Below are 14,474 nucleotides of genomic sequence, written 5' to 3' on the forward strand. Positions count from 1 at the left end.
AGCGTCTACATGACGCCAGCTAGCACAGCTAGCTGATGTTATGCTGCCATTAGGTTACCATTGGAATACTCAAAAACCGATTAAAAACAATATTTGGGAAAGAGTAACGAAAACATGCAGAAACTTGTAAATAGTTGCAACATTATCCGAAAGGTACAAATTAAAACCAGAGCAGAAATGCATAAACTGATACTAAAAACATCCTCAAATGTTGAATACTAAAAAAAAACCACCTCTGACACTATTAACTGTCTCGTTCTCATACCGACAAACCGAAATGATCGATGTTGCCGCATGGATCTACGATTGTGCAGCTGGAATGACATCTTCGACGTCATACTCCATGTTGCTAATGCCATCAGAAGTAGGGATTTGAGGTTCGGCAGTTCCCAGCAGAATAGATCCTTCTGCAGCAATCTTTGATTCGGATGGTATAGTAACCGGAGCAGCAAAAGGAATTTGGTTGAGTTCTATGTCCACGCTCTTTACCGCATCATGAACCAATGAACTCGTTTCAGGACTGACATCTGGAGGTTGAATTTGAGAATCCTTGCATACGGTTTCAATGCCTGGTATAAGAGCAACAGAGGCAGGTTCAGCAAATACAGGAGTTTGGTTGAGCTCGAGATTCGGGCTCTTTGCACCATCATGAACCAATGCGCTCTTTTCAGAATCCACAGCCTGAGGTTGAATTTGATTATCCTTACCTTCGGTTTCGATGACTGGCATGGCAGCAATTCTTGCGGATTCAGCAAATACAGGCGTGTGGTTGAGTTCAACAACTGGCATGACAGTGGTCACTCTAGGTTCACCGAATACAGGCATTTGGTTGAGTTCAAGTCTGAATCTCTTTACTTCATAAGGAGCCGATGCACTCTTTTCAGAACCCGCAGCCTGAATTTGAATTTCAGGAGCCTTACATACGGGTTCAACACCTGGTAGGGCAGCAATTGGTTCAGCTGCTGTTTCTGTTTTTGATGCCTCATTGGCCTCTACACCATTTGGCCCTTCCATTATTGTGGCAGCTTCAACTTCCTCCAGCACTTTCTCCTGTTCAACAACGTTATTATGCTCTGGCTTGGGCATAGTAGGGGCAGATTGGTTATCAGTTCCAGGTTCCGGAAATTGCTGTGGCATGACTTTTCCTCCCAAGGGCGGGACTGCATCATTCTTCGGCAAGTTCACAACCGGCGGAGTCACAAAAGAGAAAGGATTGTTTTCAAGTGACTCCAGGATTCCAGACTGAGGGACAGAGGATTGAATTTGGTTAGGAACAGTAGGTATTTGGGGTTTCACCTCAACAGGTTGCCTATTACTTTGTTCTGATGGGCGGGCAGACTCATAACGCTGAGATTGTGGGTTGAGAGGCGGTATGGGAATTTCTCTTCTTTTGCACATCATAATATGAGGAGCAATGTCATTTGCTGGAGTAATGGGAATGATTTTCTCCTGTAGAAACACAACACCCCTCAGCTGAGTGTCAGTGTCTCCGACCCTAACATTCAGAAGATATCCAGCATCAAATGACCCCTCAATCACGCCAGTGACTACCTGGCCTACCATTTCATTCTCAACATCATCACTTGTACTTGCATTCTGTTTGGTTTTCTTCGAACTGTCAGGTCCTGGGATCACAGTTGGGTTCTCTGCAGGAGCCAAGTTTTCATCCTTACGTGGACGTCCACGTTTTCGCTTCATAGGGGGGTCTGACGAAGATAGAGAGCCTGTTCCCTGAATCTGTTGATTCATGATGACAGATTTCACGTTTTAAAGTTTTCCCCTGCAATGGAAAAAGTAATTTCACAATCTTTCCTAGCACACGCTAACTGAAAACCATATAAGATGAGCATGATTATCAAATATTGTTTTACCAAATTATAATATGATATGACTACAAAGGGAAGGAAAAGAAAGTGAAATGAGTAACAATGATAACCATAAAGTCCTGACCCAGAGAGACAAAGCTGTTCTTATATCAGCATGATATTTTTTTTAACTCAACAACTTAGAAATAGAAGTTTAACTTGAAAAACAGTAACAAACAAATATCTCTTAAATTTAATAAATTTATATCTGAATTCTGAAATCACACTCAGAAAATGCTACAAAAGTCTAATTGCAAAAGACCACAGACAGATCTCTCGATCTTAAGATCAACACCTAAACTGTTATACCTCAATCAATTTACAAATACCTCAAAAGCTTAAAGTTCATGCAATTGTTTTAGGTCAATCAACTTAGAAATAGAGGTTTAAATTTAATAACAAAAACAAACAAATACGGTCAAATGCAATTAATTTATACCTGCAATCACACTCAGAAAATGCTACAAAAGTGTGATTGCAAAAGACCACAGATAGATCTCTCGATCTTAGCCTATACTATTATACCTCAATCAATTTACAAATAATCAAAAGTTTAAAGTTCATGCAGTTGTTTTAGCTCAATCAACTTAGAAACAGACGTTTAAATTTAGGGAATTGTTATTAGCACTCCAAAAATCTCATTTGGCACTCCAAACTTTCTATAATTAGAAAGAAAAATACACTTGTGAGGAGTGTAGAATGAGATTTTTGGAGTGCTAATAGCAATTCCCTAAATTTAATATCAATAACAAACAAATATCGCTTAAATTCAATTCATTATTAAATCTGAATTCACAATCAAGAAAATGCTAAAAGGTCTAATTTGCAAAAGATCACATAAAGATCCTTCTGGATGTTCAGATCTCCACCTAGACTCTTACTCCTCAATCAAATTACAAGCATATCAAGTTTAAAGTTTATGCAATAACCACACAAAACAACAATTAGTCTAATCAAATTCACAATGAAAGAACGATGCTAAGAAAGTCTAATTTGAAAGGAAAATGAAACTCAGATAGAAATCTCTGAATCATCAGATTGCCATTGCTTCTGTACAAAGTAAAATAAAGAAAAAAGCTCAATGGATAATCAGAGCCAAGGTTTTGAAATTCTCACCAAGTCTATGATCGGAATGAAGGATTGAGCAGTAGACCTCGATTCTTTCACGCTTGTGCTAAGAAAGGAATCTTTAATGGATAGATAGAGAGGAGAAAGGGGGAAGCGTTGGATAGAGAGAAAAACGTTATGTCAGGACCGTAACAGTTTTACGTTATGTCAGGATTGTAACAATTATAAATTTGGGCCAAGAGCTAGGGAAAAACGTAAAGTAATCCAAATTTCGGTTACTCCAAACTTATCATAGCCCAATCCATCGAAACCTCAGGAGCAGGAATGTCCTCCTAAACGCACAGTCCAAACCTCCCCTCGCCCCAAACTTCAACAGTCATAGTAGTATCTACTTTCCTTCCTGGACACCCTAAACTTCAGGCTCAATGCAAAAGCATTGGAAGCTCTACTTAACTATACGACCAAGAGATAATATATATGGTTTCAAGTATGTATAGAACCATGCTAGCTTTATACAAATCATTGATGCTATTGAGTTCTGAGGGAGGTATTGAAAGTTTAGAATGTTCTGAACAAATGTTTAGAGCAAAAGAAAGACGGGAAAAGAGAGAGATAGAAAGAGCAACTTAGCAACTTCAATCATAACCATGTCCTTCATTTCTTTATTTGGTCCCAAGAATCTACCAACATGATAATGCTAAGATTTAAGAGTTTACTTAATTGTATCCCCAAAGACGCTGAAGCATTAAAGAGGTTTAAGAAACTATTATAGGAGCTCATAGTTCAATAATTTTATCTTGTAAGTTAGATTCAATATAAACACTACCCAAGTACAAAAGCAGCAATCAAGAGATTAAAAAAAAAATACAGGAACGAACTAAATATACCAAAGAATTTGACCGATCAAAATCCATCTCAACAATTGACCCCAATTCCAGCAATGACTATCCTTAAGCAGCAAAAGCTTTTGTGTTCCTCCGAAACACATGCACCCATAATACATAGTACAACCTTATCAGATTTTCCCACAAAGCTATACCGCCATTATAAAAGAGAGTTGTGATCACATACTGGCATAATCTAATTAAACTACCATATATTAACATACAACCCCATAATTCCCAGGCTAAATGACAATGTAATAACAGATGATAAACCGATTTCCAACCTTCCACATGTAACACCTACTAACTAACACTTTTCTCTTATGACGGAACTATTGATAAATATTTTCCCATGAGTGGAATTAGATTCATACATTATTGCAAAAACAACAGTTGAGCCAAACATAGTAAATGATACTATCATGGTTTGATTTTGTGCACTGCAATAAAGTAAATAAGATGTCAGAATTTCCTTCTCTCAAAATGTTTTCTTCGTTCTCACCGCTACATACTTGTTTCTCCGTTTATGCATGGCACATTCTCATTCACAAAACATCTAAATTCCAATGTTGTGTGAAGAGCGCCCCATGCTACAGAAACCTTGATGTAGTAATAATAAACCCAAAACTAGACAAAATATGAACCCAAAAAGCATTAGCAGATATGGGTTATGCGAGTTGGTCCGAGCAGAGTGCGCCCGCGGCCCGACCCTTACACCTAAGTTCGAATCCCCCTCCTTGATTAGAGTTTATTAAAAAAGATTCAATCTTTGAGAAAATAAAACAAATAGAAAACAATTTCTGATGGAAACAAACAGTCATTATTGTCACTCCATCACTCATCTCACTCGAGAAAAAGAAGGAAAAAGAAAATCATGTAATTTCAGCTCAGTCATGAATCAACCCGTACAAACATATAAAAATCTCTCTCTGGTTCCTCAGATCAAAACCCTAACGCTACCTCGATCAAATCATAGTAATTTCTCCAGCGATGCATTTTATGAAATCAAAAACAATAATGCAACGCCGGCGGAATTGTAACCACCGCAATGTCGACAAACGAGGAAGAAGCACTTACATGCGGCGGACGGCGGCCGGCGACGGCGAGGAAACGAGAGGCGGAATCAAATCAAGGAAATCCAAATCCGCGGCAATGGTGGGAAAATCAATTTTTCTGTTGGTTTATTTTATTTTATTTTCTTGTTTTTTGGGCCCGAATAGGTTTTCGACTATTCCCGGATGTTTGGACGCGGGAAATACTTTCCCACCATTCACTGGTTAAGTGGGCCAGAACTTTGACCGGCCCATCCAAGTACTATGGGCCGATGAAAACTACGAGGCCCAAAGTGAAAGAGAGGTACGTGTGCTGCACACGAGACAGCTATGAAAATCTATGGCCACGAATTTGCCATAATCGTATTGCCTTTCTTGTCGTCGCGTCTTCTCCAACTCTCTCTGAAGTTCCTGAGCCACAGCAACCATGGCGTCTCTGCTAGCCAACGGAATCTCCAGCTTCTCTCCCCAATCCGCCGCAGAACCGCCCAAGTTCCCAAAGGGGGTTCACCCAAAGCTCGATTCTTTGAAGCTTTCGGGTCAGAAAACCCCTGCTCCGAAAAGGGTCTTCCGGGTTCGAGCAGATGTCGGGTACGACCCAAAACCGATTGAATCCGATTCGGGCACCTCAGGTAAGCTGTCGATTGAGGAATTTCTTCGCAATCGCGAGTACGATAAGAAATTTGGGTTCAATATCGATATAGATTCGTTTTCGATTCCGAAAGGGCTTTCTAGGGAGACGATTAGGTTGATTTGGACGCTGAAAGGCGAGCCTGATTGGATGCTTGAATTTAGATTGAATGCTTTTGAGAAGTTTTTGACCATGAAGGAGCCCCAATGGTCTGATAATCGATACCCTGCAATTAATTTCCAAGATATGTGTTATTACTCTGCACCCAAGAAGAAACCCACATTGAAGAACCTCGATGAGGCGGACCCGGAGCTTCTTAAGTACTTTGATAGGTTGGGAGTGCCGTTGAATGAGCAGAATCGATTGGCTAATGTTGCGGTGGACGCAGTTCTTGATAGTGTGTCGATAGCCACCACACATAGGAAGGCCTTGGAGGAAAAAGGTGTGATCTTTTGTTCGATATCGGAGGCTATTAGGGAGTACCCGGATTTAGTTAGGAAGCATTTGGGTAGAGTGGTGCCTACTGGGGATAATTATTATGCTGCTTTGAACTCTGCGGTGTTTAGTGATGGATCATTTTGTTACATACCAAAGGACACTAAATGCCCGATGCAGATTTCAACTTACTTTCGGATAAACGCGTTGGAGACGGGGCAGTTTGAGAGGACTTTGATAGTGGCTGATGATAGGAGTTTTGTGGAGTATTTGGAGGGGTGTACTGCGCCGTCATATGATACAAACCAGCTTCATGCTGCAGTGGTAGAGTTGTATTGTGGTGAGGGGGCGGAAATTAAGTACTCCACAGTGCAGAATTGGTATGCCGGGGATGAGCAAGGGAAGGGTGGGATTTATAATTTCGTTACCAAGCGAGGGCTTTGTGCTGGGGCTCGCTCGAAAATATCTTGGACACAGGTGGAGACAGGGTCTGCAATTACTTGGAAATATCCGAGTGTTGTTTTGGAGGGCGATGATTCTGTGGGCGAGTTCTATTCAGTCGCTTTGACTAATAATTATCAGCAGGCAGACACAGGTACAAAGATGATACACAAGGGCAAAAATACAAGAAGTAGAATTATTTCAAAGGGCATTTCAGCTGGGAATTCAAGGAACTGTTATCGGGGCCTTGTGCAGGTTCAATCCAAGGCAGAGAATGCTAAAAATTCCTCACAGTGTGATTCAATGCTTATTGGAGATACTGCGGCTGCCAACACCTACCCATACATCCAGGTAACTTCATTTGATCTTGTCTTTTATTTTTTGGGCATGAGATTACGTACGTTGTTTTTTAATCCTCATGACACAGAACCGAGCGCAATGGCATTCTAGGATTCATATAGCCGACCCCACTTAGTGGGAAAAGACTTTGTTGTTGTTGTTGTTGTTGTTGTTGTTGTTATGCTTGCCTTAGCCTGATGGTTATTTAGTGTGATGATTTTTTAGATTGATCCTTCATTGGATTGCATATGACTTTGTGTTACTCTGCCCTTGGTACTTCATATGATGCTTCCATCGAATATGAATTGCGTAGTATCATTTACTGTCTTTATTGCAGTGGGCGATCGATTTATTTTCAGTACATTCAAGACTTTCTGTATCTGGTGTGAACCTTGATTTGGCTGTTTTGCATTGATTTCCACTTCAATTCATTTCCAATATGTTGAATGGTTTTCGTCCATTTAGCGCCCGTATAATGTGTAACTATAATGGAGTGCTCGTTTATTCGTTAATGAGTTCCTCACCTGTGTTTAACAGGTAAAGAATCCCTCAGCTCGAATCGAACACGAAGCAAGTACTTCCAAAATTGGTGAAGACCAGCTATTCTACTTTCAACAAAGGGGAATCGAGTATGAGAAAGCCATGGCCGCTATGATATCTGGGTTTTGCCGGGATGTATTCAACGAGCTCCCTGACGAGTTTGGGTCTGAGGTGAACCAGTTGATTGGCTTGAAGCTTGAAAATTCAGTCGGTTAGAAAACAGCACTGGTTTAGGTAAATAAGCTGAGTCGATGAAAGTTCGATCTTTTTGTCAAACGGGTTTAAAATCCGAGTAGTTTGCAAAGACGTTTTAACTTGATAGCTACGTTGTGAAATGGCTAGAATATGGAAAGTATATGTACATAGATATTTGCTGTAAATGTGTACGCTCTGCTGTCAAAATATACAATGTAACGTAAGGCATAACATTAAAAATGCTTGTTATAAATTGAGCTTAAGGTTATCAAATGTGTCGAACTTGCATTGAGGCAACGATAAACATACGCGAATGATGGAAAATCAATTCGCTTTTACATTCTTCTCCTCCGCCCGTTCTGTAGTTTTTGGAGCAGAACTTTTGTTGAACAAAAGCGTCATCTGATCGACGAAGAGCATGCTTCTCATTTGCTCCAGTTGTTCCCATTCTTTCTCCATCTGCAAATCCAACGCCTCGAAGCGAATAATCTTCTTCTGGATCTCTCTCAGCTGTACTTCTGTAATCCCTGATATTGATCTTCCCACATCCAGCCATTCCTTCTCAAGCTGTGAATTTGAATCTACAAAAGCTGCCCCCAGTGCATCCAGGTCAGTTTTATTGTCTCCATTTAATTCAGCATCGGCTTCATGCTGTCTTGCACTCGAAGCCAGAGATGGAACACTCATTTTACTTGTTTCATAATCCGCCTCACACAGGGTTGTTACGGCAGCAGAAGCAGCAGCCTCTGCAACCTGTACGCCCGCCAGTGCTGACAGAAAGGCGGCCTGAGCCATAATTGGGTTGCTTGCATCCGCAAGAGGCGTGAGACGCATTCTTTTACTTAAGGACGGTGTTGTACCATCACCATCACCCTCCAATCCAGATTCAGCATCAGCTGCATCTTCCTTCATTCCACTGGTCTGCTTGTAATCCAGATCCCCAGTAAACTCCTCGCCAAAAGGAATCATGAGAAAATGAGCAACACATTCCTTCTCACTTCTCCCGACATGCTGCGCAACCTTCCTCCAATCGTCGCCATAATGCATAAGGGCTTCTAGAAGATGCAGAGTATCTTTATCAGCCCAGCCACTCCCCATCTCTTCATTGATTTCAACCCGCCTGAAATCGGAAGAACTTATGCCGATCTGATAGTTGCTGCGAACATAGCACCTTGCACACAGGGTCATGTCATTCTGTTCCCAACAACAAATTAAAAACATCAGTTGCAGCAAACCATAGTATCAAATAAAACACTTCATGGGATTGCAAAGCAAAATCGAAGCTAATCAATTCAAAGAAGATCAAATGTTCCTTAAATTAGTCAATTCAAACACGATCAAACGAAACCTATGAATGAATTTCAAACAAAGTTCTAAAAGACGCTAGGAGCTAGTTACCTAGCACCTAGGCAGTTAGGCGGAGCCTAGACAGGCGTTTAGGCGGAGCCTAGACAGGCGTCTAGGCGGATTTAAGTAAATCTATTGTATTTCGTGTAAATAAGTGTCTGTTTACACTTAAAATATATATAATTTTATCATAAATTATAAAATAGAATAACATATATATTATGAAGTATTGAAACATAATGAAAACATGGGGAACAAACATATAATGTGTATTTATTTAAGTGTTCAATAAGCCTCTTACAATTTATTGGAAATAATAAAATGCAAAAGAAAAGTTATCTATTTTATATCTAAGTGAGGTGCATCCTAAGCAAATGGCAAGTCTGGGCAGATGGGTAACTAGGCGGTCTAGGCTCCATTTCTTAATTTTTAAAGGCCTAAACATTAATCGGAACGATAACCAGCCACCTAGCGCGCAGAGATTTTTGAAACAGTGATTTCAAATAGAGTGACAATTACATTAAGCTAATCAAATTCAATTTCAAATAAATCAATGGTAGCAAAAGAATCACAAGAATAGACCTTTTCAGAAACAAAGCAGGCAATGCTGCAAACAGACTTGCAGCCATTGCAAGTCCTCTTCTTTGGGCTCTCCTTGTTGGTCCCCGAAGACCCGTCCTTGGGACCGCCAGCGGGGGATTCAGCGCCGCCATTAGAGGACGCAGCGGCGGCCTTGCCGCTGTCCTTGTCCTCCCACCTGAGGGGCTTGTTGGGTGCGGAAGGAGTGTAATTGATCAAGCCCCACGCCTCCAGGAAATCAAAAACCCTCCTAACGGAGCCGACGTCGCCGACGAGAGCCTTGCGGGCCTCCGTGAAGGTGAGCTTCCGAGAAGGGTTGACGGCCCTGGATTGGCTGACGATGATGTTGCGATAGTACTTGTAGAGGCTAGGGCTTTTGGAAGGGGATCGAGAGTCGAAGAACTCGGGGAGGAATCGGACCTCGCAGTGGTGGATGTGGTCCGGCGAGAACCAGCTGGAATAGCTGGGGACGTGGATGACGTAGGCGTCAGAGGTGGGACGCGGTTCAGTTTGGCGTGGGGTGGCGGTGGTCGGAGTCTCCGGATTGACGGGGATCGGAAGTGGAGTGGGTGGGGGTTTGGATGGGGTGTCGGAGGAGGAGAGGTCGACGGCCGCTGATTTGGTAGCCATGGGATTTAGCGGATCTAAGGTTTAGAGGCTTTTTCTGTTTTTTATTTTCTTTTAAATTTCAAGTTTTTTTTTTTTTTTTGTCAAACTTTTAAATTTTAAGTTGGTTATTTTCAAAATGGAGGACAAAGTTTTGATTTCATATCATATTTTAGATTATTGATTTTCTATCCATTTGTGTTTTTGGTCTGATTAATTATGAAATAATTTATGAAAGGGAGCTACACTTGCAATACATTGACAAAAAAAAAACTCATCAATTTAATAAATAATTTGAAATTCATAAAGACAGAAGGTGTAAATTAGTACAACTTTAAAATATTAAAGTGCAATGTGAGAAAATTACAACTTCATAATTCATTTTGAGAATCGCCACAAAAATTAAAAGTGTACTAAATATAATTAACTCTAAATTTTAAGTACTTTTGAAAGAAGAAAAAAAGTTTTTTATACTTACTTTTGGATGGAGATAGAAGAGTTCTAACATTTTTTTATTAATCGTGAGAAAAAAAAAATTAGATGAGAAAATATATTAAACCAATTGTTAGTAAGTAGGTTTGTCTAATGAATGTTAAGTTTTGTTATTTGTACCCACAACATTAATCCACCTTCTCTAATTCTACCAAATACTTTAATGATATCTTTTCTTTCAACTATACGCCTCATTTGAATACACAACTATTTTTAAATTAGAATGCACTTTTTTTTTGTGAATTCTCCACTACCGTATTGTTCACATCATTTTCCTTCAATTCCCTCCTCATCCCTTGTCCGCTTCGAGTTCAACTCAGCCTCGACATTAGTACTTTGACGCTAGGCCGACCTAATGTTTTTTTATAGTCATGGTTACTTTGGAAGTTTCTAGGTCCATGTCTTCGATTATTCCAGATAATTCTTTTGAGTTATTTCACGTATATTTGTATCGTCCAAGATTATATTTTAATTTTCTCCAACATCGTAATAATTCCAGATTATTGAGAATTGACAGATGTATAACTAAATTCTACAATTGTGAAAAATAGTAATTACTATCTAAAATGGTATAATTTTCTTGTGTATATATAGTTGGCTATCACGCCAATTGAAGTGAAATTCCAGCTAAAGCTAGAAGAAACAAAAATTGCGCCCACAAGGTTACACACTTCCGACGTGAAAAATAAAGAGGAGAGTTTGAGTAAACCTTGTCAACGGCATCTCTCGGATCCAGATAGTCTGTGCCTTCCCTTCCTTGAGGAGCTGGGACTGCAACTGGCCACCAAGGCATGGGAGGGCCTTGCCCTTGTGAGGAGTTGTGCTTTTACCTGAAACAAAGTTAGACATTTAAAATCTTATTAAAACATGATTAATTTAGAAATCGTTTGATAAATTTTTCGTTTTTAGTTTTCACTTTTTTTTAATTAAAAAAAAATGAAAACATTGTTTTCTAACTATCTTCAGTTTTCAAAAAAGTGTCAAATTTTGAAAACTCAAGGATGCTTTTCGGTTGTTGGTTTTTAGTTTTCATTTTGTGTTTTTTTTAAAACTGAAAGTAGTTATCAGACAAGATTTCAGTTTTCAATTTTCAAAAAAATGAAAATAAAGACTAAAAGCGAAATGGTTATCGAATAGGCTATTGGAAAATAAGGTATCGACGAATTGTAGGTTAGATAAGTTCTTATGATATTGTATCTGTCTCTTTGCACCTAATTTTGAATTCTCTTTCTTGGTTATTGAGAAGCCTAGAATATTACATTGTAAAAAATATATGAAAGTACCCAATTTGATTAATTATTTGGCAATTAGCAAAGAATGATCACTTTTACATTTGGTTGTAGAATTGATTATTTTTTAGTAACAATGAAATATTAATCATGCAACATCCACATAACGGTGACATAAAGATAGTTGATCATTTATACAACCAAATGTTAAAAAATGATCATTCTTGCAAATTCTTCTTAATTCTTTTCCAACACAAATTTAAACAATGACTATAATATGTTATTTAAACAAAAAAAAATATTGTTTTACAATTGCAGCCAAATTTTTTTAAGAAAATAATAAATTTTTTATATGAAATAATTGAATGCTTAGGTCACACGAAACTGATGATATTGATATATTTGACCTATTGTTTGGTGTTATCCATTTAAAGAATGAGAAAATGAATTGGGAGGAGTGACATATGAAACTGAACCAAATAATTTGAACATGAATATTACGTTAAATGTCTGTGTGATGTCAATTCCCAAATGCAAGCATGGTCTGATAATATACTCTCAATTAATCGATGAAAACGTCATTGACTTCTGGTCACATATGAATATATTTATAGCTTCGATTTTAAATATAAAAAAATAGATCAGTTGGTAATTTTGTCACAGCAATTTATCCTTCTGGAGTCTGAGAAGACGCATATAGGCATATATATATATATTTGTAGCTTCGATTTTTTTAATAAGACGATACTTTAAGCTATTTTACAATAAGGGAGATTCGAACTTAAAAGTATGATGCCCTTTGATATACTCTTTTTTATGCATAGCTATTTTACTTTATCGAGGGTGGAGGTTTGATCTAAATTGCACAATAATCAATCATAATAATTAGATATCAAACGTATTATTTTATAAATCAAGTCAAAACTTCTTAGCCTATAAATATACGACTAAATCGTAATACTACAAATCATCGACTTTAAAAATCATAAAACTAGCACTCTTGCATTTGTCAGGCTGAAGCCGGTGGAGGGTTGACTTGAATGGAATGCCACTGCGAAACCAACTTGGAAGCCAACATGTTTATCCCTCTTGGCCCTTCTCGCTCTACTTTGACTCTCCAAAATTTTTTTCTGCATATTATAATTGCAATTATTTTGTATTTTTCAAAGATCCTTGACGCCGGTGGAGGTTTTTGTCTGTTTTAAACACGGTAAGCTGCATGTTTCCCTCTTTCTTCCTTTGACTTGAGAGCTCTCACCTCCCTAAGGATCCCATGCCGGCCAGCCTGCATCACCCTTTCATTTCTTAATTTTGGCGGTGTACTTGCATGTTTGTAGAGCTGGTCTGCCATGAATAATTATACTGATGATTGAATTTTATATTCTAAAATAAGATAATATAATAGTACTTATAATTAGATAACGTTACGAGACTGAATAAGGGACTTGTAACTTAATTGGACAAGAACATTATCGATAAGTAGTGATGACGACAAGGTCGGGTTAATGGGTTCAAATGACTTGAATCAATATGTTTTCTGTTTTCCTAATCTTCATCTCAATAAAATAATAATCGTAAACTTTTGATTAATTAGATTTTACTTTTAACCATACTAGAGACTTGTACATTAATTGATTAAGAACAGTTATCACGAGTTGACAACAATACATGGTTAATGGGTTCCAATAACTTGAATAAATATGTTTTCTTTTTCTTTCACTAGTCTTCATCTTAATATTCAATTTTGACTTCACTATTTAATATTGATCTTATAGATATTTGATGAAAATGCCTCTTCGACATTTCAAAAGCACAAAACTAAACTAAAGTTATGATTTATGAGAGAGCTTTTTAAATAATCGCAACGGGACCCCATTGTATAAGAGTTCATGACTCCGTTATTGATCATGGAGAAATGTTAAGAGAATTCTCCAAAAAATGACTCTCTGCCAACTAAAAAAATTAACTTTAACCTAATACTTCATATATCCTCCACATTCATGTACCTACTGAAAAGCTCCTTGATCTTGATTCAAAGTGTAAACTACACAATTTTCAATAAATTATATGCCTAATTAATTAAGTAAATGCATGAACTAATTCTTAATTTCTGAAAAGCTACGTAATGCTAGGAAGACTAAATTTACAAACTAAATGATATGTTGTTAATATAAAGGAGCATGTTTATCAACGTTTAAATAATAAATCAATCATCAATTTTCATGTCCTTTAATTTTTAAAATTTTTTTTTTTTTTGAAATGAGTCCCCCCAAGTTTCCATAATCATCGCTGTGATTTTCTTGATCATCCAATTGATTGAACCCACATGATTTCACAGTGACAGTACTCCTTTTTCTAATTTTTAATTAACTCGCATCCATTGGCATCTGATCCAAAACCAAAGGCCCAGATCCTTGGATTCCCCATTAATCTTGGATTGACATTACACTTGAATATTAAATCATAGTGGCACACTCGCATGTAGTGTAATTACTTAACATTTTCCCCTTTTTAAATCTTATGATCATAAATTAAACAAAAAAGTTTAGTTTAACTGGTTTTACTAATATAGGTCTTACTCTTCCGAATATGTTTATATGGTATTAAAAGGTTAGTTTGGTGCGGACCTGGTTGTTCGCAAGGTTTCTTGTTTTACCTCATTTCTTTAAAAAAAACAAAAAAACGGGTTTTTTAATTAATTCACACAAATGAGATGATGAAGAAAGGCCAGCTCAGTGACTGCAATTTTTCTCTGCATTATTTTTGCACCA

General features: G+C 38.0%; 3 protein-coding genes and 1 long non-coding RNA gene across 6 annotated transcripts; 2 read left to right on the forward strand and 2 right to left on the reverse strand.

The window, feature by feature from the left end:
* Positions 1–104: 104 nt before the first annotated feature.
* On the reverse strand, positions 105–5,053 carry LOC126585123 (uncharacterized). 3 transcript variants are annotated; one of them, XM_050249519.1, is made up of 3 exons: positions 4,895–5,053; positions 708–1,780; positions 105–569 (listed from the first exon to the last, which is right to left on the reverse strand). In XM_050249519.1, exons 2-3 carry the CDS (start codon positions 1,747–1,749, stop codon positions 301–303), a joined length of 1,311 nt encoding a protein of 436 aa, XP_050105476.1. In that variant the 5' UTR covers positions 1,750–1,780; positions 4,895–5,053; the 3' UTR covers positions 105–300. The 3 variants fall into 3 exon arrangements, with proteins under 3 accessions (XP_050105476.1, XP_050105475.1, XP_050105474.1); XM_050249518.1 differs by adding an exon at positions 2,982–3,052 and having other exon boundaries at positions 105–1,780; positions 4,895–5,018; XM_050249517.1 differs by having other exon boundaries at positions 105–1,780.
* Positions 5,054–5,222: 169 nt separating this feature from the next.
* Positions 5,223–7,723, forward strand: LOC126585121 (UPF0051 protein ABCI8, chloroplastic-like). The gene is made up of 2 exons (XM_050249515.1): positions 5,223–6,727; positions 7,253–7,723. The coding sequence occupies exons 1-2, from the start codon at positions 5,297–5,299 to the stop codon at positions 7,469–7,471; spliced, it is 1,650 nt and encodes a 549-aa protein (XP_050105472.1). The 5' UTR covers positions 5,223–5,296; the 3' UTR covers positions 7,472–7,723.
* LOC126585122 (SWI/SNF complex subunit SWI3B-like) lies at positions 7,679–10,042 on the reverse strand. The gene is made up of 2 exons (XM_050249516.1): positions 9,380–10,042; positions 7,679–8,644 (listed from the first exon to the last, which is right to left on the reverse strand). The coding sequence occupies exons 1-2, from the start codon at positions 10,004–10,006 to the stop codon at positions 7,775–7,777; spliced, it is 1,497 nt and encodes a 498-aa protein (XP_050105473.1). The 5' UTR covers positions 10,007–10,042; the 3' UTR covers positions 7,679–7,774.
* Positions 8,595–8,829, forward strand: LOC126585127 (uncharacterized). Its single transcript, XR_007610323.1, has 2 exons — positions 8,595–8,689; positions 8,749–8,829. It is a non-coding gene; the product is annotated as an uncharacterized LOC126585127 (long non-coding RNA).
* Positions 10,043–14,474: the final 4,432 nt, after the last annotated feature.

The sequence above is a fragment of the Malus sylvestris genome, chromosome 10 (assembly GCF_916048215.2).
Source record: "Malus sylvestris chromosome 10, drMalSylv7.2, whole genome shotgun sequence".
Classification (NCBI taxonomy): Eukaryota; Viridiplantae; Streptophyta; class Magnoliopsida; order Rosales; family Rosaceae; genus Malus; species Malus sylvestris.

Excerpts from the sequence above, each read along its gene's own strand:
- LOC126585123 (XM_050249517.1), bottom strand. The coding sequence starts at position 1,749 with ATGAATCAACAGATTCAGGGAACAGGCTCTCTATCTTCGTCAGACCCC.
- LOC126585121 (XM_050249515.1), top strand. The coding sequence starts at position 5,297 with ATGGCGTCTCTGCTAGCCAACGGAATCTCCAGCTTCTCTCCCCAATCC. Across the intron at positions 6,728-7,252 it reads ACACCTACCCATACATCCAG|GTAAAGAATCCCTCAGCTCG; the intron begins GTAACTTCATTT and ends TGTGTTTAACAG.
- LOC126585122 (XM_050249516.1), bottom strand. The coding sequence starts at position 10,006 with ATGGCTACCAAATCAGCGGCCGTCGACCTCTCCTCCTCCGACACCCCA. Across the intron at positions 8,645-9,379 it reads CCTGCTTTGTTTCTGAAAAG|AATGACATGACCCTGTGTGC; the intron begins GTCTATTCTTGT and ends TGTTGGGAACAG.